This window comes from Aristolochia californica, unplaced genomic scaffold (genome assembly GCF_029961685.1).
Source record: "Aristolochia californica isolate CCGP_79_NKW_82.1479 unplaced genomic scaffold, dmAriCali1.0.hap1 SCAF_9, whole genome shotgun sequence".
Taxonomy (NCBI): domain Eukaryota; kingdom Viridiplantae; phylum Streptophyta; class Magnoliopsida; order Piperales; family Aristolochiaceae; genus Aristolochia; species Aristolochia californica.
In genome coordinates this window covers 2,205,910-2,227,784 of record NW_027182290.1, presented here as the reverse complement: position 1 = coordinate 2,227,784, position 21,875 = coordinate 2,205,910, and the positions used below count along the sequence as shown (strand labels likewise).

Here is a 21,875-nt window from a genome sequence, read left to right as displayed (position 1 = left end):
AGGAAAGAGAGAAGAGCCGGGACAGAGAAACTGAGAAAGAGAGGAAGAATTCAAGAAACTGAAAATAGAAAAATATACGAGAAAAAAAAAATCAAAAATTTGTAATTTACCGTTTTTAGTTTTGCGCCAGAAAAATGGGAGAAGGTCCGACGAGACAGCTTACAGGGTAAGCACTCGCCGACTCTAACCCGCACCGGAGGCGGGTCAAATGATACGTGGAATTTTCTTGTGGCAACTGACGTGGCGTTCGTGGCTCCTTTTAAATAACATTAATTACAAATATCATGTGTAGTTAATAAAAGTTATACTTTACTTTTATCATTGCACCATGTGATTTAAATATCATTTTTAATTGTCACGTATATAGTCCCCTCACGAGAACATATATATACCTAACCTTGGTTACGTGTGACTTAGGCGAGTCATATGGGATTTTGGACTTGGTGAATCAAATCGTGGGGAAGGAATTTTACCCTTTTTTTTCTAGTTGAATCTCTTCCAATGTGCCCTTATTTGATTGGCTTAATCTGTCTCAAAATTTTATGTTTTCAATTCGGGTTCGGAGTCCAGGTCGAAAAACCTCGACACTAATATGATTTTATTGGATATATCTAAAATAATGTATATTAATTATGAATTGAGTCATTGTTTCTCTTGTCTTGATTACATTGGATTTTAAAACATTTAATCAAATTCAATAAAATACAAATAAATCTACATTGCAAAATAATGTGCATAGTATGTTTCTATAAGCCTTGCACATAAAATATATTATTTTAACTATTTAAATTATTTATGGTTATATTTAAGGTCATGGACCCATTTTGGTGTGTCTAGAAGGAGACAAGATTGACCCACTTGTGTTTAATTATTGAACTTAGCCACTTTTCTCTTTCTTGCAAATGACCAATAAAAACCTACACTTAGATATTTCTATATATTAAAAGAGACATCTTATAATTACATATATCATATAGGGGCCCCCCATGATTGACACGTATTATTCCATATCTTGTATTTAGAAATATCGATACAATACATGATACGTATTATATAGTGGGTTTCTAATTATGGAGTGTTTTGTCTTATAGAGATAAAGATAGGGATAAAGATAGAGATAAACATAGTGATAGATAGTGATAGAGACAATGATAACAAGTAATCGAATTAGAGAGATACTCAAATTGTAGAGTCCTAATCACCCACAATATCTCTGTATAATTCTATAATGGCAAGTTCTCACATGGAGAGTTAATTGCAATAATTATTCTTTATTTTTTCTTTAAGAGAGTTATTAAAGGGTTCGGAGGGAATAAAGGGAAGTGAATCCTTGCCTACTTTCCCAGTTGTGGTAGGTCCCAAGGGCACATTCAATGGTGAGGACATCAAACTTATGGTCAACTATGTTATATGACAATGGTGAACATTTCTCAAGTGTTGGTTTGTCGTACTAATATGGATTTATGATTTTATGTACTAATATAGTTTTTATTTTTATTTTTTAACATTATATTTTATATAATAATGGTTTCACACATTTTGAAAATTCCAAATATTTTTCTCTAAAATATAACTTCAATTTTTTCATTTTATTATGTCACATATAGTTTATGAACCCATGTGACATTTCAAATCGTCCCTTGTCCCAATTCCATAGATTGTTGAATATGAATTCTAAAATATCATATCATATAATCATGTGACCCATATGGACTCACCAGGGGTTTATTTATAATTTTTATTTATTAAGGGTTTATTTACAAATTCTATTCATCAGGGGTTTATTTGTGATTTGTTGAACTTGTGGCCTTCGGCATGGCTCCCTCACATCGAAAAGTTAGGGAAAACATGCTAAATGCCATAAGTTTAATAAATTACAAATAAACCCCTAATAAATATAAATTACAAATAAACCCCTAATGAGTCCATAACAACCCTCTCCTAATGAAATCACATAAGATGAAAGACAGTCTACTAATATAATTAAACAACAAAAATTGACAAGCTCGTTGAATTTAACATGTCTAACATCAAATTATTGTAAACATGACATAAATTATGAATCACTTGCAAATATAGCAGATGGGATGCATTCCGTTCGCATTCGATCGATTGACCGGGTCCGATTTTAGGCGGTCAAGATGATCCCGTTTCTTATCCAAACAATTAAAAATTGATCTATGAAGAATTCTAGTCCCACTTGAACTTGTTTCCTAACAAAGTGGATAGAAATTATTTCGAATTGTTACAAATCAGAGGTGACCCTTCAATTTACCAAAAACTTGTACCAGTCAACTACACATTCTCGTGACATTATCTACCTCTTTAAACCCATCTACCATATGTCCAGTGAATCCACGCAGGCCATGTTGCTTTTGCCCGTTTTTACCCTTTTTATGGGTCCTCACGGGAAGCTGCTGTACTCGTCCATGCGTGCCATCTCAACAAGAGAAACCCAGCTTCAGATACTCCAAAAGTCAATCCCCAATTCGTTCATTTACCGCACTCCCACTGTTGTAAAGGATTCCTATCGATGTAGGAGGAGGAGGCGACGGCGGAAGTGGAGAACACGGCGGGGCGTCCAGAAAGGGTAGTAGAAGTTAGTGCGACCTCTGCCGATGCCACCGAAGGAGATGGAAACCATGTCCTCCGCTGTGTCGAACGTGCCCAACCAGTGCCGCTCCTACGCGAACGGGCTCCGTATCACGGGTAACATAACGTAACGTCAAGTATTTGTTTGTATTAGTGTGCAACAGTGCAGTGTAAAATATTTATTTATATTAATATATATAATGAAAAGTGTAGTATAAAGTATTTGTTTAATATATACAATGAAAAATACGGTGTAAAGTGTATATAAATTATTTATTAAATAAAATATTTTGATATATTTGACTATTAGAAAATTAAATTAATAGTAGTTAATAAATAAAATATATTAAATATAATAATTATACAAATGTTTATTTTTATATTATTAAAATTGTAATCAAATTTTAATTTTATAATATCTAAATATAAAATAATTATACAAATATCGTACTACATAGCGTACAACACAAATATCGTAATAATAAAAATAAAAATAATACAAATATAACTCAATCACCTTTTTATTATAAAAATTATATTTGTTCATACAAAAGTACAACATAAAAAATATTTAGTGGCATTAAAACATAATAGTCAATAATTTTGTCACATATGAATTGCTAAAACATCTCGATAATATGATGCTCTTACAAATTGTATTTCAGACTCCCTCTGAGTACGTGTGACTAAAATAAATTATTAAAAAAATATATAAATGAATATAATAAATAAATAAATTACTTTTTAATAACATAAGATATGTGTTTAACATTAAAAATAACTATTTTAATATAATAAATAAATATATATTTATCAATAACATAATATATTTTTATTTATTATTAATTAATAATATATTGTCAGAAAATTTAAAACCATTGGTTTAATTAATTATAGCAATGGGATAATTAAACCAAAGCAATTTATCAAATATTTATTTTAATAATATTTTAATTATGACTATTAAATCACTAATTTAATATAGTAATTATAAAATAAATAAAAATAATTATTTTATAAATAAAAAATATAAATTATTATTTTTACGACGGTTTAATTTTTCGTAACTTAGGAAAAATTAAACCATCGTCTTTCTGCGCGCGTTGTCTTCCTCAGCGGCAGGAGACGGGCCAATGGGCAACAACGACGGAGGCGGCGCTCCAACGGTACGCCGGGAGGCTCTACGGCAGAGGCTCAGCCTCCCATGCTCTGCGACGGAGGTTGAGAGGGAGAGGTGAGGGAGGCCGAGAGATAAGAGAAGTCGAAGGTCGCGAGAGAGAAAAAAAAATTCTCCGAAACCTCGTTCGACAAAGGTTCCTCCCCAATCCTCCCCGACAGTGAGATGTATTTGAACGATGGTAAGTGAAATACGAGCTCAAGCCCTCGGATTTCACTTACCATCGTTTTATGCCTGAAATGGGAAAAGTGAAATACAATTGTATTTCACTTTCCCCCGTCACTTACTAGGCGCACTAACGGGTTTCGGCCCACTTTCCTCAGCGTAAGTGAAATACACTTCACGTACGTTGGGCACTAATAGGCCCTTAGAGTAGAAATTCGGCTTGTTTTCTAAAAACATTTTTTAGCTTAAAATTATATAATTTCCACGTAAATTTTGGGCCAAGATGGCTGGAAAATCGTATAATTTTTTTAAATAAGTATTTGAGAATTAATGGCATAATACTTTCAGCATGAGATAATTTTTTATGATAATTTTATATTTGATATTTTATTTTATTAAAAAATTATCCAATAAGTATATTAATATATGCGTCTTATTATTAAATAAAATAAATACCAATTCAAATGACAAAATAATTAATAGTTGAAATTAATCAAAATAACAACTAATTGAATAAGACAGAATAATGAATATTGTTTAAATGTATTGAAAATAAAATAAAATAATCTTAAATATCTATAAAATGATAAATAATTGAATTAACTATAAATAAAAAAATATTAAACATTTTATTGACTAATATGGATCTCCCTTAATGGCTAGGGCTGGTCCAAGTTAGGTTCTATGAAGTCGTGAATGTAACTTGTTCCCACACTCATTCTACTGTTCATTTAACTTTGTAAAAATATGTTGAAACCAATTGTTAGAGAAGGCACAACGTGAATATTAAAGACATGCAACCAATTCCAACACTCCCCCGCACGTGTGATACCCATAACACGGGGCAAACCCCACAAACTGGGGGACCAAATTTGTCAACGCAAATATTAGGGGCAGTAGGATTCGGACACATGATCGACCTACTCTGATACCATGTTGAAACCAGTTGCGCTAAAACCTCGAGGCAATAGTGAGAGACGCAACATAACCTTATACAAGGACCGGTTCGGTCGATATCTCAACAATTTTTTTTTCAAAGAATTTTCCGATGATATTTCTTCGTTTAGGAGGTTATTTTTAATACATTACATACTGATTTTAGGATAAATTTAGATCCTAAAATCAAGGAATAAAATCACAGGATAAGGAAACAATCCGTTTCCTACAATACGCTAATAGACTTTTTTGTTTTGATTATACGGAAGATTTCCTCTTCTAAAAGAAAGCTCAGACAGTTCACACCAACATTCCCCCTCAAGTTGGTATACCTATGCCAACTTGCCAAGTGAGTTGTATAAGTTTTTTCTGCATACTACGCTTGGTCTGAAACAAAATATGTCTTATACCCACTCTTCTTGAGCGCTCCATCGGGTGCGATCAGCAGAAGTCTATTTGTACGATCCGATTCGGACATCCGGTTCGGTAATTCGATTCAATTAAGTCTGGTTTGAGTCAAATCTGGTCTCGTCATCTTCTTCGTCGAGAACACTTCTGAACATTGCTCTAACGGTGAACCAAAGATTAATTCGAGACAGGTGACGCCATCGATATCTCAACACTCTCCCACACGGGGACAACCCGTGTAAAATTCGGGTCCCAACATACAAGGGACAAATTCGGGGGGGGGGGGGGGGGGGGAGTTGAATTTGAACTCGTGACCAACCTGCTTTGATACCATGTTGAAACCAATTGCACTAAAAGATCGACCTGTTAGAGAAGGCGCAACGTGAATATTAAAAATAAGTAGCCAATTCCAACAGAATAATAAAAAAATAAAATTTATAAAAATAATTTCTATGCTTAAAGGTGTCAATTTATTTTAACAACATAACAATAAAGAATAAAAAAAGTTTTTTCGTGAAAATTTGTTATACTACTATTTTATTTTAAAAAAAGGTAAAGAAGTATTTATGTTAGGAGCACTTTTGAACCTTGCTCTCGCAGCGAAACAAAGATTAATTCGAGACAGTCTTCGATGACAGGTGATGACATCGATATCTCAACACTCCCCCGCACAGGGACAACCCGTGTAAAATTCGGGGGGGAGAGAGAGAGAGAGATTGGGATTCGAATTCATGACCAACCTGCTTTGATACCATGTTGAAACCAATTGCACTAAAAGATCGACCTGTTAGAAAAGGCGCAACGTAAATATTAAAGATAGGCAGCTAATTCCAATAGAATAGTAAAAAAATAAAAAAATATAAAAATAATTTCTATGCTTAAAGGTGTCAAATTATTTTAAAAACATAACAATAAAGAATAAAAAATGTTTTTTCATGAAATTTTGATATACTACTATTTTATTTAAAAAAAGGGTAAAGAAGTATTTATGTTGGGTTTTGGGAAACCAGAATCTACATAAGTTTTTCCCTTCAAATCCCATAACTGAATTATAGGATGAGAGGAACCCATAACATTGTTTTTTTGGGTTGGGTAGAGTCGGGTTCCCATTTAACCTGATATGATTCGGCTCATATGTACCAAATTTGGAGGGTTTAAAAGATGATGCATACTTATTATATATATCGAATATGTGAGAAACACCTAGCCAGTATATCCCAAAAGACCGGCCTGTTAGGAGCGGAAGGCATAAATATTTAACCCATTACTATAACATCACACCCCACCTTCACGAGCTGATGTCCACGACGACCTACCTGTGACGACCCACTCTAGTGACACTGGCCGGACCGGATTAACACACGCAGACCGCAGCCTACCAGATGATAAACACCTAACCAATATATCCCAAAAGACCGCCCTGTTAAGAGCGGAAGGCATAAGTACTTAACCTAAAACCATAACACGGTATAGATATTTGGATGTTCTAATATTGATACCTTACACTTTAATATTATTATAATTCACACTTTGAATACTTTATTTTTTATTTTATAAGACCTTGTAATATTTTAATATAATTTTATAAATATACATAATTAGCATAATTTTAGGTATCATAATTAAATTTTCTTTACCTATTTATCTAATTTACAAATAATTAGGTAAATAAACGAGTAATAAAACATCATTTTCTTGTTTCTAATAAGGAAGGTAATTAAATAGGTTTGGAGTAATGGGAAGAGGTGACACCGTGACAGAACACCCCTGACCTGGTCTGTCGTTACCCATTGGATCTCTTTAATAATTATGGTCTAAAAGGGGAACCTAAGATTAATTAGGACTTCGATAATACAGCTAATGTTTGTTAATCAGCCTTAAGAGTTCAGAGCGTCATATTTATCCGAAAAGAAGCGGCAGATTACATATTTCAAAATCAAAATTCGAAACTTAAAATTAAAATATTTATTCAAAAATTCATCAGAACCGTCAGATAAGGCGTCCGATTGACGTTCAGGATCCAAATCACCTCAATTTTAACAAACGAGGGCTTCGGCCCGAGTTATCCGAGACAAGGCTTGTATCTCACGCGCTGTCCGTACAAAATTTCAAAATCCCGCTGCCACTCGTCATCCGAGACACATAAACCCACCCTCCCTATTTCCCCTCCGCCTCTCGTCTCTTCCATTTCATTATTTATCGCTCTCGCCTCCTTCAAATCCGAGCCGCCCGCGCAGCGGGAAATCCTCTTCTTCTCTCTCTCATTCTGTCTTCCTCGATTCTGCAATGGCAAGACGTAGGGCAACGAAGAGGAAGACGGAGCCAAAGGCGGAGAAGCAGTCGGCGGAGGAGCTGCCTAAAGGAGATAAAGAAGCTTCTCGTAGAGCAAAGCGAGTGAAGGCTCCTGCTGCTGCGAAATCTATCGAGGAGCCGGAGATTATCGAGGACAAGCGGAATATGGTAAGATCGGTTTTTTGTGTAGATCGGGCTGAATTATAGGCTTATAGCTAAGCTTTCTGTTCTCCTAGAGGATTGTGCTCCTGAGTATATCTCGACTTTCATGATTGTGATTGTTGTGGTTGTTTTGGGCTATATGTTGAGTTCTATATTTGCTACAACTGACTGGCTTGTCATGCGTTTTTGCGAGTGGTTGTAGAAATGTATATTACTGAAATATCGAAGGTTAGGAGAGCTTTTCTTATGTATATTTCCATCGATGCAAGTGTCAAGTTTTTTTTTTTTTTTTTTTTCCTGTACTTGTTCTCGTTATTTCGTCGGTTCTTTGGAAATGCCAGCTGAAGATTTAGTTATTCGTAACTTATAGAATCTTACGTGTGATTTTATCATCTTTTCTGGAGTAAATGTTAAGTTAGTTTGGAGTCATTAAAAAACTGTGATTTGGTGTTGATATTTAGTATCTTTTTTGCCTTAGAAGAAAATTTAGGTTTTCGTAATGTTGTTTTCACTGATTTAGTCAAAAAGTTATGTTAGTTTGTTAGATTAGTTTTTGTCTATCTTTTATTATTTTTTACGTGAGCTTCTTCTGTTGAATTGTTTCAGTATAAATATTGTTGTGTGAAGTTTCTTACTTAATCGTAACACTGTCTTGTTCTTTTTCCTCTGCCGGAGATAGTGAGAAGCTATTTAGTTAACAGGAACTGGGAACTTCATCTGTAAAGTTTATTTTTTCTTTATGTTTAAAATTCCTGTTTGGCTTTGCAGGAAGACTTATGGCAAGCTGCATTTCCTGTTGGAACAGAGGTTTGTCGTCAATTTTCTCTTTCGTTCTTTGACCTAGTTGTCAGTTTGTGCATGTCTCACCTGTCTCTCCTTGCAGATTTAAGTTATGTTCTTTTCTTGGATTTTAGTGAAGAAATTTTCTTGAATTTACTTTGCTCCGAGCGGCCATATTTTGCTCGTCTTTTCCATGCATTACGAGTTCGTTGTATTCCGTTATTACAACGGAAATAACGGTAAAGAACAAGTTCTGAATTAGTAGAGAAACTTTGTCCAATTTATTACATTCCAACTGGCGAAGATCACACATCTTGCCCACGTGTCTCTTATTCCTCTTTTCTTGTGTACTTATCTATTTTGAACTAGTGAATGTTTAATTTTAATGCAAAAGACTCCTTTTCTTGTACTTATTTAATGAAAGTAATGCCAAAATAACCTATATACAAGTGGAAAAACTCTCTGCGCTGTATTGTCATTCCACCTACCGTGTTTGGTAGGCTTTTGTTAATGTCTGTTGTGCTTATTTCCATTTATGTTTTCAAAGTAAGAAGTGAGCTGGAGTTCTAAAACTTTGTGATCAGCGTTACTCAGGCACATTATCTGTATCGTGTGGTCCTGATACAAGGATCTTATTATGAAGTCCTGCGTTTGGTGTAATGGCATGGGCAAAAGTCAACGCGCATTGTGTCATTAATTTCAGTGTCGACTGTTTTGAATTCCTTCTACACAATCAAAATGTACCTTGGTTTTTGTAAGTTTGAAGAGACAATGACTTGAAACTTCTAACCTTTATTATTTTGAGGTAAATGACCTGTAAGCCTAGCATCCCGCTAAGGCATCTGGCCATGTCATTTTTGAAGATGACAAGTGCGTAAAAAGCCTATACTTTTTTGTGCCTTCTATAATCAGCCAAATGAGGAAAACATGCTGATCTTGAAATTAAATTCTTCCGTCACAACATTAAAGGAATATTATTGGTGTAAGTTCCAATTTGAAAAACATAAAATTCTGAACCAGAACTGGAAAGTGTTATATGTAGCTAAACATCCAAATTTTAATGTGTGGATTCTCTAGCCAGCTAATATATTTGTTCATCTGTTTGGTGATTTACTGAAGAATGTCTTTTTTTACCATCTAAGTGCCTTTCTATCTCATTTATATCCATATACATACCGTGACAGAAGCCACGCCTGTTCTCAAATGCAATGAGTTGTCTATTCTGTACTAAAAAAAGAAACTTATTGATTTTCATGTTTTTATGATATTTACGTCTATTAAGAAGTTGAATACCAGAAGCTGAATATTCTTTTCTTAACAAAGACGAAGACATCGTAAAAAAAAGTGAACACAGAGGGCATGGATAGTTTCAGCTTTTTTGTAATAGCATATCATGTGGAATCAGATTTACTAAATTGGTTAGTGTACATGGATATACGTCTCATGAAGGATAACCTCATCGGTTTGTATGTTGCCTTGTGAGTTCCACTCATGCACAATGAGGCAGTACCGGCATACAATCTAGTTGATACTATATGACCAATCGGTTTTTCTTTTTACTATTTTTCTTTATCATCTAACCGTGTACCGTTTGCTAATGACAGTGGGACCAGATGGATGCTGTTTACGAGATCAAATGGGACTTTACAAACTTGGAGGTTTGGGATTTTTTTTTTAAACTTATTGATAATTGAAGTAATAAATAAAAAAAACTCAAATTATAGAAGTGGCGTAGCATCTGCTGGAAATAGAGAGGAAGCGATTTCCAAACACAATTGTGGGACATGTGGTCACACGCTTGGCTAATTCATCTGAGATGCAAGTTTTGAACTTGATGGGCATGCTGACAAAAGAACATGGGATAGACTGCTAACATCTTGTGTTTCATCAAATACATGCTTTGGCCTCCAACATGGCAGCTTTGAATGACAAGAGCTGAATCTCTTTCTATGATTACTAGTTCTGAAAAATTCTGAGCAAATAACTTGTTCCCAATGAGGGCTTTTCTTTCTGACTAAATGAATCAATAAGACCCGCTGGATCCAAGAATGTCAGCCATACATGACCCATCTGTCTGATGACTCCTCCAACCCTTGCTAGCCCAGGATTTCATTGGGAGCTCCAATCAAAATTCAGCTTTGGCCTGCCTGATTGGGGGGTTAGGTCCATGCTTTTGTTTTGCTTTGTTTTATATTCTATATTTTATTTCTTCCGTTTGAATTAGACTACATTGATTTTATTTGTTTTTAACAATTTCTTCAATTGTTGGCCAGAATTCCTTTGAAGAAGGGGGAGTCCTGCATGGGAAAAAAGTTTACATTTTTGGTTGTACTGAACGTAAGTGCTATCTTTGAGATTACTTTCCATTTACTGTATGAGTGGAGGATCATTCCTACATGATGTAGATCTTCTGCTTCTCAGACATTTTTGTTACTATTATCTTATTGTCTTCTTATATGAATTCTTTTGAACACTCGCAACTGTTTATACCTTAAAATTTAACTTTTTTTCCGTATCTTCCTGTGTATTGCGTGCCGTATGATTTTTTTTTTTCATTTATTACATTTCTTCGAAGCAACTAGTTCTGATTAGCTTTTGTGCGAGAGGCATACTTAGTTGTGATTAATTACTTGTTTGTTTAATTTGTGGTCTCTATTTTTCTATAGTACATATCTGAATTTTTATATCTTAACGTTGATGTTTCCGTATCTTTAGAACATTTCTAAATGTTTACATCTCAAAATTTAGCTTTTGTGTGAGAAGCTTACTTATTCATCATCATGCTTTAAAATGTGTAACAGAGCATTCCACTACTAATTTCATGTTTTAATTTAATTTAATGTTTTCTTTCTTGTTTTTTCAGCTCAAATGGTTTTCATCAAAGGTGAAGGAAAGGTTATATGCATCCCTGCAGTGGTGGCTGTAAGTTTGCTCAACTTTGTTTTTTTTTTTTTTAATTTTATTTTTTCATGGTCAGTCTCGATATCTTGTCTTGAATTTAAAATTCAGGGAGAGCAGTGCTTTAGATTGATGCCTCTCTCTGTTTCTTAACTACAACTGAGGCTCTTCTAAAAGTAGCGTTGTTTAGATGGAGTAATTTTCATGAAAATATTGTATCTGTTAACCACTTTTCTTCATTGGAAAATGTCTTACATTGATTATGTACTTCATTTATGGTACATGCAGGGATTTTATGTCAATCCCTATGTTCATGTGAGCATATTATCAAAGCACAACTCAGATTGCCATTGATGTCTGGATGTTTATGTAATAATTTTATGTGTATTTTGCACAGTTAGAGAGTTTTACTTTGATTCTACATAAGTTCAAACAACTTCTAGCTAGTATAGTACTCTCTTCTTTATTATGCAAGCCACTATAATTTTCTTTTTGTACAAGCGAGCCATAACAGGCTCTAGGAGTTTAATATTTAAAAGCTATGTAAGATGTATTCTCTTTACTGTCTGTTCTTTTTGCTGCCTTGGGTGTTTTCTTTCTGGAATTCTCTTTCTCATTGTTACAAAAAAGAAAGCTGTATTTATCTAACTGATTTGTCTCATTCCCGCTTAATATAGATTTATTTTTGTTATTGGCTAGATTTTGTGCCTCATTTGTCTCTTTCACTTTGAACAGGTTGTGTTCCCATTCCCTCCATCTGATAAAATTGGTGTAAAATCTGTGCAAAGGGAGAATGAAGAAATAATACCAATGAAAGAAATGAAAATGGCTTGGGCTCCTTATTTCCCCTTAGAGGATAGGTATCTTCCCGTTGGTATCACTGCAGATATTGAGTTGTAACTCAGGATTTTTTTTCTCATATTTCTGTCAGTTGTTGAAATCAGTTTTCATTTCCTTATTTTGCAGACTTAGTCAGGTAGAAAGGTTTAAGTCTCATCAAATTTTTACATTGAGCTGTACCCAGAGAAGGTATCTGAGCTTTTTGATTGATTTTTTTATGTTCTTTCTGTTTTATTTTTGTTCTTATTTTTTGTACTTGATTTGATAGGCTGTAGTTGTTTATTAGCCTTCAGATTTTGGTTCCAACCTTCTTGTTGGTGCTTCTTTTATCATATAGATTACTCTTAGGCATGATTGGGATTCTGTTTGTTTAACTATTAGGAAAATAAGAGAAAAATAATCTTTGGTTTCATATTGCCTTTTAATCATCTCTTCATTTACTTTTTCCTGTTACTGCCAAATCAATCCACAGTTGGAATTCTGATTTCTCTGACAACTCTTACTTGAACTATTACAGAGCTGCCTTGAAACATTTGAAGATAGAACGCATCAAGAAATATGATTATTGCCTACCATGTGAGTGTTTGTGCTTTCACATGCTTTAAAGACTGTATATGTAGGAGTATCTATTAGGAAATTACAAAATTGAGGTACTTCATCCAGCAGCCACTCATTCAGTCTCCGTTATCTGTCTATTCTTTGCTGTATGTTTTGAGTTTCTTTTTTCTTTTTTCTTTTTCACTATGCAAAGGAATATTCAATCAGAATGCTCAAACTTGCAGTTTTAAGTTTCATCCATTTCTTAAAAAGTCTATAGCCATCTGAAGGAACTTTGTTCATAAAAATTGTTTAATCAAAAGAAATGTAATGCACGGAATATCTTTTACTGAAATTCTTTTTTCTAAAGAATGTTATCAATTGTCTGTAATCTTTGTTGTAGATTTCTACAATCCTTTAAAGGAGGATGAGGAAGAGCAGAACACTGTCGTTCAAATTATGTATCCGACAGAACCTCCTGTAAGTTTTATGCTACTGTTTTATTGCATCAGCCTTTTGACTAATCTCTTTGTTCGTTTACTGGGTTGGGATATGCTGCCTCATTTTACTTCCTGTGAAAACATACTCAAAATGCCAGACTGCAGGCAGCTTTATTTTGCTAAGTGATATCGACTGAGTCTTTTATTTTTCTATTCTGTATTCCGTACAACAGGTCGTCTGTGATTTTGACTGGGACATGGATGACTTGGAGGTACTATAATTTCTAATCTTTTTATGAGAAATGATTTATGCTCATTCAGAAACTGACATAATTTTCAAACATATGTTAGTTTGGTTTTTCATGGTATTATTTTGTCTGATTCTTTAAATTGTTTGTACAATTAAGGAATTTGCTGATGAAAAAATTAAGGATGAAGTTTTACCGGAGAGTGAGAAAGAGGAGTTTAAGGTACACATTCATAAGAAACAGAAACATGGCTGTTTTCCTTTATGTCGTGTGCAAACTCAGAGTTTGTGTTTTTGTTTGTTCAGAAATTTATCAAAGAAAAGGTGAAAGAATCCAAAAAAGCACAACGTGAGGTATATAAAGCCAGCCACACTGGCTCTTATTTTCCCTAAACTTTGGAAAAATTTATCCTTTTCCTGTGTAATAGGATGTAAATGCATTATGTGATTCCTATAGGCAAAGGAGGCACGGAAAATGGCTGTTGAAGAGATGGATGAGAAAACTAAAGAGGCATACGAAAGTATGCGGTTTTACAAGTTCTACCCCGTACAAAAACCTGACACTCCAGATATATCTAGCGTAAAGGTCTGTCCATGTTTTTTGCATCTTCTTCTCCTGGCGTTCTCTATCCTACTTGTATTTAATTGTGCTTTTTGTGTTTTTGGCTAGTCTCCTTTCATCAATAGGTACTATGGCAAGGCTCACGAGGTCTTCTGATGAAAGTCAAGGGGAGGAACCTCTTTATGCATTTGACTGTTGCCAGTTGGTCTCATGGCTTCTGCTGTGAAAGTGGTGGGAGTAAAAGTTTTGTTAGAGTGGTGGATCAGGCTTCCAAAGGTCGAGTGACCTTTTGTACAAACAACCTCGTTGGTGAACTTGTCGAAGGAGAATCTTGACTCGGGTTCGATCGTTTGAGCTTCCACCATTGGTTGATTTATACATGGTTTGATTTAGGAAATCATAGAGTGACATCATACATTTACAGAAGCTTAGCTAGTCTGAAAATTTTATAGCATGACATTTTCATGATGGTTGGTCAATGGCTTTGGCCAGAATTTTATTTTATTTGGATTTAGTTGGAAGTTAAACAGTCTCCCTAGAGTGAGGATTGATGGCTTTACTGCCATGGCTTCTGAAGTCTGAACCCACAAGGGCAAGAAGGTGATAAAGCTTCATCATTTAATTGAGGCTTTTAGATTTTGGAAACTTATTTTGAAGATTTTTCTTCAGATTCAATAATAAATTTCTTTTCTTTTCCCGGACAAAAAAAGGTTTGTGGTTCAAATAAGTGGTCAATTAAGTCAAATATATTGTAATGATAATGATCTGTTATTAGTAATTTTTCCCCTTTCTAGTCATTTGCTACTAATACCAAATATTATTATACTTGAGAAATTATATTTCTTTTTATTTCAAAGATGGTTCTTCGAGTTCTGCCAATGACAACGTAGATCCCTGATATCTTGATGCTTATTGAACGATATAGATTGGAAGCAGTGATGACAATATGATTCAGTTTTTAGGTCATTCGATATGATAATGAGAAAATGCAATTTAAATTGCCGGCTTGATTACTTACAAAAGTAGTGACTCACTCGGTGATTTAACTTAGAATTTTTTTTTACTTATCCAAATAAATCAGTGATTTGGTCAATGCTTTAGAAATACTAAACGTCGTTTCCGTTCATTCTGATATGATCTGGATGCGGTGCTTCGATTTTCCTTATTAATAGGTCTTGTATTTGAACCAATGTTGTCAAAATAAAATCAAACTGGCCGATTCAACTATGTTCAATCAGAATTGGAACTTTTTCCGGTTCTTATTTAAATAAAAACTAGATTTACCTTAAAACCGGATGACCCATTTGGTTGATCCGGTCGGTCAATAAAAAGGGTTAGTTGAATCAGGTCTAGTTTGATAACCACTGTAAGAGATTTACAATTTTTTTTTATTGGAGAGAGTATTCAAGGTGGGGACGAAACTTACAATCGAATACAATCTAACCCGGCTAGATAAAAAAAAACGGGCTAACAAAACCGATTATCTTACCGGTTTAATGGTGGGTTCGGTTTTAAATAACATTGATTTGAACCTTCTATAAAAGCAGGCTAGTAATATACTTCCATGAATCTGTACTCGGTATGCCTTTTAGATTCTTCAATTTAAGTAATTCGATTGAATGGAATCCCATCGATGGGATACATTTAAAGGGGACAATCATCCTTCCTTTCTTACCGTCTGAGAAGGCATTCCGAGGTCGCCGGATTTCTTTTCCGGTATTCCCTCTTGTAATTAATTACTCGCACCCCACGAGCAGAAGATCCTGGTTCTCCATTAATTACAAGCTCTGCTTAAAGGATGTACCAGAACGGGGCAGATGGATGCAGGTGGAAGGAAAGAAGAGTCCGATATGGAGCAAGTTCAGATCATCGATTCCTGTACCATTTCTCCTCCCATGGAAGTTTCATTCCCTACAACCCCTTTGAAGCTCTCCTCGTTTGATCGTATATTTGGTTCCTTCCCACCAATCCGTAGAGTCTTATTTTACGACACAGACGATTCTTCCTCTTTTCTCTCTCACCTCCGTGGTCTCAAAGCCTCCTTTTCCAAAGCCCTCCAGCATTTTCCGGCTCTCGCCGGGAAACTCGTCCGCTCTCATGAAGCCGACGAGTTGGAGATAGATTGCTTGAACCCTTCTGTTACCTTCGTCGTGGCCGAAACTACCCTTCATTATCACCGGTTGGTTGGAGAAGAAGAGTACGATGAAGCAGCTCTTCAAGCTCTCGCCCCTTCATTGAATCTCACGGTGCTGCCGATCCCTGTGATGTCTGTGCAGGTCACCCGCTTCTCCGGGGCCGGCATGGCCGTTGGGTTCGTTGTACATCACGCAGCAGTCGATGGGCATGGACTGTGGCAGTTCATGAAGTGCTGGACGGAGATTTGTCGCAGTGGATGCGATAATATTCCGCTTGTTGCTTCCCTTGATCGATCAATCTTTAACGGCCTCCATGAAAATGTCGTAATTTCCGGAGATCATCACCAGAAGGCACAGAACGCCCGCGGCTCATGGCTTCAAAATCACCATGCTCCAACGCCCAGAACCTTCGTCCTCTCTTCATCAGTCATCAAGTCCTTGAAAAGCAGAGCCAACAATCATGGCCATGGCTGCAACGGGAGACACCCAGTGTCCACATTCGTCGCATTGAGCGCCCAAGTCTGGACATGCAGCACGCTGGCAAGAGAGGTGGAGACCGAAGACGAAGATACTTGCTTCTTCTTCACGATGGATTGTCGAGGCCTCATTGATGCACCATCGCTGGAAGACTACAGGAACTGTATAAAGCCATGTAAGGTCCTGACTAAGGTGCACCAATTGATCGGCGAAGACGGGTTTAAGCTTTCCATTGAGGCCATCCAACGTGCAATCTGCGAGGCCAAGAAGCTGGGCATCAAAGACTCTGGTGAATGGGCTCTGCAGATTGAAGATCCTCCCTCTGCTTCATTATATGTTTCTGGGTCTCCCAGATTTAGGGTTTACGAGACGGATTTCGGGTGGGGAAGACCAAGTAAGGTTGAGCTGGTGGGGATGAACCGGGAGGGGATGATGACATTAGCAGGCGCTAGAGATGATGAAGGGGGTGTTCAGCTCACCATCGCTCTTTCTCCTTCTCACATGAATAAGTTTGCTTCACTGTTCTTAGAGGAGCTGAAGTATGAGAAATATGATAAATTAGCCTCTGAATAGGGGTAGCACCAAGTCAAATCAGGTCTCAAATAGTTTGAGATAGCCTCCGAAAAAACTAGGCCCTTAAACTTTAAATAAGGCCAAACTCGAGATTTTTCAAACTCGTCTTGTTAGCTTATGAGCTGATTGTTTTCGTCAATTCCGTCTTTAATTGGTTGATAGTTTGTCTTATTTATCTCAAACCTCCAAGATGATTAATATTAAAGCCCTCTTGAGTCATGTTTGCTAATAGAATAAAGACTATTGATGGAAGTATTTGTTCTTTCTTTTAAGTTTATTAAGCTGGTTATTATACATTAGTATGCTCCATTGCCAAATCTTGAACTCCTCTATGATAGCTTACAGTTCATTACAATATTCTCTTTATTTACTTTTGTAGTTTATATTTTTATAATTTTAAATGTAAGTTGGAGTTCAAACCCAACTCGAGCTCAAAGCTTAAACTCGGTTAAAAATTTTGGGCTCGAGTTTGATTCTAATTTTAGGCTTGAGGCTAAGTTTGAGTTCGAAGTATTCAAATCAAACCAAGTTTGTATATATGCAGGTTTGAAATTGGCTTAGCTCGATGCTACTCTTACTTCTGAAATGGGTTTCTCAAATGAGTGTGTAATCAATATCATATGAAAGCTTCTATGAGCAGAAACATTATTGACAAATATTTCATGAGGGCCATTCGATCATATTCTTGAAAGTTTATATGTTTATGCAATTATGATTATTCTTGAATATATGTTTAGTGTTAATATTAAACTTCTAATGGAACTTAAACCCATCTCATATTGGCTAATCTGATTCCATGCAAAACCCATTTGACATTAACTCAATGTGTGTGTGTATTGAGTGAAGTTGACTCGCGATTTGGGTGAATCAGGTATTGAAGAGTCGAGTCTTCTGTTTTGACCGAATCCCTTTTGACTCACCCTGAGTCTCGTCAAACAGAAGATTATGAAATAAGTACTGACAAATAAGATTTAAAAAAAGTAAAAATAAAATTTTACATTATATTTAAATTAGAAAATTATTTTAAATTGAGAATGAAAGGTGTTAATCAAATTAAAAAAAATATTAATTAATTAATTAATATATAATTTTATATTTTATTACAATAAATAGAAGATAATAAAACGTGTACCAACAAATAAGATTTTTATGATCAGATGGATTCTTTTACTATGGGCACTTACCCCTCAAGAGGGAAAGAGACCTCAAGGGGATCCTTTATTAATAAGGGCACTTACCCCTTGTTTCATTCTCTCAATTCCTTTTATTAAGAAAAAACAATTGCTAAATATGGCACATTCAAATTAAATGGTCACGTATGGCATCTCCCTTATTATATATGATTGTCTAATCAATCAAGATTTTGGGCCCCATAGCATCATCTTTCATAAAGCCCCACTCACTACTCAATGGATGGTCCTGATTCCTTTTCATAGTCTCTTCTTCGAGTCTTTCCAAAAGATGTTGCTAGGCATTTCCATCCCACCTTTTTCATAATAATAATAATTTTATTTTTTATCTATATTGTCAAACCGGACTAAATCAGTCGGTTCAACCTAATTAAACCCGGTTCTTATTCAGATAAAATTGGATTACTCGGTCGATTGGTTCGGTTCGCCCATAAATTGGATAATTAGATTTGAACCGACTTTTGTATCCTAATAACGATAATATCCTAATTTTGACCCACCTACAGTTGAACCCAATTTAACCCGATTTGATCAAAACCAAACCGACTATCTTACCGGTTTGATGGTTAGTTTGGTTTTAATGACATTGATAATGATAATAATAAATAGAAAACAAATATAAATCTCAATGAACACAAAAATGATATTTTTTTCTGTTGAATCTCGAATCATTGGTCACAGACTCGGAATAGGAAAAGAAGACCATCTTCTTCCTCAACTCTCTCGATTGAACTCCATTACGGATGATAAGAGACTCATTACAGGAGAGTTTCTTGCAGCTGATCATGAATTATAAGAACTTCAGATACGACATGAAGAACAGACTGGATTGTAAGATCAAATTCACGATAATAATTGATAAAACTACTTCTTTCTTCCTCTTTCTAGAGAAAAAGAAAAACACTGTTGCCCTTAGAATAACATCAACCTTCTGTTAATACAAGAAATCTTCATCATAGATGACCGTAATTAGTTGGAATTAGAAGAAGATAATATAAGAGAAAAATTACAGAAGAGATTCAGTTCTTCCTCTACCAGGGAACTCCATGATGAGTAGATATACTGCGAACGCCGTTTCCAACTCCATAATCAGTCGTTTCTTCGATATGAAATCCACCCATTTTCGAATTCGCTCCGTAACCCATCACTGTACCTCCACCAAGAGCAGAGAGGCCTCCTGAGCAGAATCCGCCATTAAAACTCGAAGCAGTACCCATGCTGTTAAAAGTGGAATTAGCGAGACTTGTGTTACCGGAATAGGCACTGTTCTGCACCTCATCAGTTGGGGACTGATCGCCTTGCCTCGCCATGGAATTCTTCTCTCCCTCCGTATCCCTGTACCTGTTCAGGTAAACCTTGAGAGGACCCACATACTTCTCGAACCCGAGAGTGGTCATTGCCCACAAGAGATCGTCTCCATTGATGGTCTTCCGCTTCTCCCTCTGGCATTTATCTGAGGCTTCGCCGGTGATGAAGCTAATGAACTCCGAGACGCATTCCTGGACCGTCTCCTTGGCTTCTTTAGATATCTTGGCATTTGCAGGGAGGGATTTCTTCATTATTCGGTTGACATTCGCGATGGGCAGGAACCGATCCTGCTCTTTGCTCGAGGAGTCGGAGACGACGCGGGATTCTGTGTCGGAACCCGGGCTTCCCACTGGACTGTGATTGCGTTGTCTTCCTGTCATGGCGGTGGTGCAAGGGGAAGAAGATAACAGGAGAAGCGCAGCGACTGAGTTGGGTTTTTAAGGGGAAGAGAGAAGAAAAGTGGAAAGACGGACTGATGGAGACATGTAACCATTACAGACGGTTGGTAATAAACAATTACCAGTCGCTAAAGACGGACTGATGAACAGAAAATATATTGATCTTCCTGTTTGAATTCATTTTCACAAATTTAAACACCCTCTTTTTTTTTTCTACCATAATCAAACTCGGAATAGCAAAAACCAAAAAGAAAAAAGAAAAAACAACAAACTGCAGATTTTTTCCTTTCATCAATGGAAAATTAGTTTAAATACACACACAAAAAAAAAAACCAAGAAGGGACCTAGGTATCTTGAACACTCAGAAAAGGAAGCTAAAGGTGAAGCCAAAGATGCTCTACTGCTAGTCTCCTTTTGCTTGTTCTGTCTCACCAAGATTCCCCATTCACATCCATACAAGTTTAAAAATATTTGAGGAAGTCTACAAAACCCTACAAGGAAACAAAGCATAAGATGAAATGCAGAAACATGGTCATGACAAATGGCTTGTTTTGGAACTGATCCCATGACTCTCTAGTGTTTTGTATTCAGTGTTTGAATGTCTTTCATTGTCTCCTTGTCAACTATGTCAAATAATCTATGGATTCCTACACATTCAAGGTGGTTTATAAATGGGTTTTTTGTTGCAGAAGCTAGGGTTTGACATGGATTAAGCTTGGAGGTCAAATTTAGGTTTAGTCTAAGCTTTTTTTTACTTGAGTTTGTAGAGACATGATTAAATGTTATATGGAATTTAGATCAGAAAATTAATGGCCCAAGAAGGATTTTTTTTTTTTTATTCTTTGAATATCATACCGACATTTATTTACACATTTATATAGAGAGATAGAGAGATAGAGAGATAATCGTTATTAGTAGGGCATGTATATTAAAATTATCCATTTTTTACTCTCAAATTTTTTCGCAAACTGAATCAAAGTCATCCATTCATGTGGTATAACTCGAATAGAAAACCCTAGTTTTTTGTCGAATATTATAAATGTGCTATCACAACTCTTGTTTCCGGCCGGCAAATGAATTGCTTTGATCTAATGAGTCAAACAAGTTTTTTTTTTTTTTATAATGCAAACTACTTAAGCAAAACAAGCTCCTAAAGTCAAATATGTATGTTCATAAGCAAGACAAGATCCTAAAGTCAAATAGGATCCTTTCACTAAGTGACGTTTGTTTTGTATATGTGTCTAAGGGCCTTAAATTGCACCCTTGTCTTGTTGAGGTTAGTTGACCAAATATAAATAATAATAAGTCTTTAAGTAATCTAATCAAATGTCACAAACCTTCACTTGGTCTTGATGGCAAATTAAAAAAAGACTACTCTAAATTTTTTTCTTAAGTAGGCTTCTTATCTCACTAAACCTATGTTTACAGTTGTTATATTTATTGTATTATATTTAAATGACTGATTAATATAATGAAAATCTAATGGTGTCACATTTCTTCTATTTGGGAGGGGCAGGTCAGATCATGGGTCAGATTCTTATAGGGCGAACTCAACAAGCCCATCACTGTTTTCTATTGTAAACACAAATGAGGCCCATGTTTGACTCGTAGACATTAGACTTGTTCTAGTATATCTAGCCCATTTTTTAAAAAAGTTGGCCCATTATTCCTATCTTGTCTGATTGGCGGTTGATTAGCGGATAAGGTATTCCCGCCTGAAAATGACCGTCTTTGCTTCACTTCGCCAGAAGCTCACCC

General features: G+C 35.6%; 3 protein-coding genes across 3 annotated transcripts; 2 read left to right on the top strand and 1 right to left on the bottom strand.

Annotated features, from left to right (window-relative positions):
• Window positions 1-7,433: 7,433 nt before the first annotated feature.
• LOC137941310 (protein HEAT INTOLERANT 4-like) lies at window positions 7,434-14,760 on the top strand. Its single transcript, XM_068786660.1, has 14 exons — window positions 7,434-7,738; window positions 8,501-8,539; window positions 10,117-10,170; window positions 10,786-10,849; window positions 11,376-11,434; window positions 12,146-12,270; window positions 12,377-12,439; window positions 12,768-12,826; window positions 13,191-13,267; window positions 13,461-13,499; window positions 13,635-13,697; window positions 13,781-13,828; window positions 13,932-14,060; window positions 14,145-14,760. Exons 1-14 carry the CDS (start codon window positions 7,565-7,567, stop codon window positions 14,190-14,192), a joined length of 1,041 nt encoding a protein of 346 aa, XP_068642761.1. The 5' UTR covers window positions 7,434-7,564; the 3' UTR covers window positions 14,193-14,760.
• Window positions 14,761-15,853: 1,093 nt separating this feature from the next.
• On the top strand, window positions 15,854-17,221 carry LOC137940165 (anthocyanin 5-aromatic acyltransferase-like). The gene has a single exon (XM_068785098.1). The coding sequence runs from the start codon at window positions 15,854-15,856 to the stop codon at window positions 17,219-17,221; it is 1,368 nt and encodes a 455-aa protein (XP_068641199.1).
• A 2,158-nt stretch (window positions 17,222-19,379) lies between these two features.
• On the bottom strand, window positions 19,380-20,100 carry LOC137941864 (nuclear transcription factor Y subunit B-1-like). The gene has a single exon (XM_068787471.1). It carries the CDS (start codon window positions 20,097-20,099, stop codon window positions 19,443-19,445), a length of 657 nt encoding a protein of 218 aa, XP_068643572.1. The 5' UTR covers window position 20,100; the 3' UTR covers window positions 19,380-19,442.
• Between the last annotated feature and the right edge of the window lie 1,775 nt (window positions 20,101-21,875).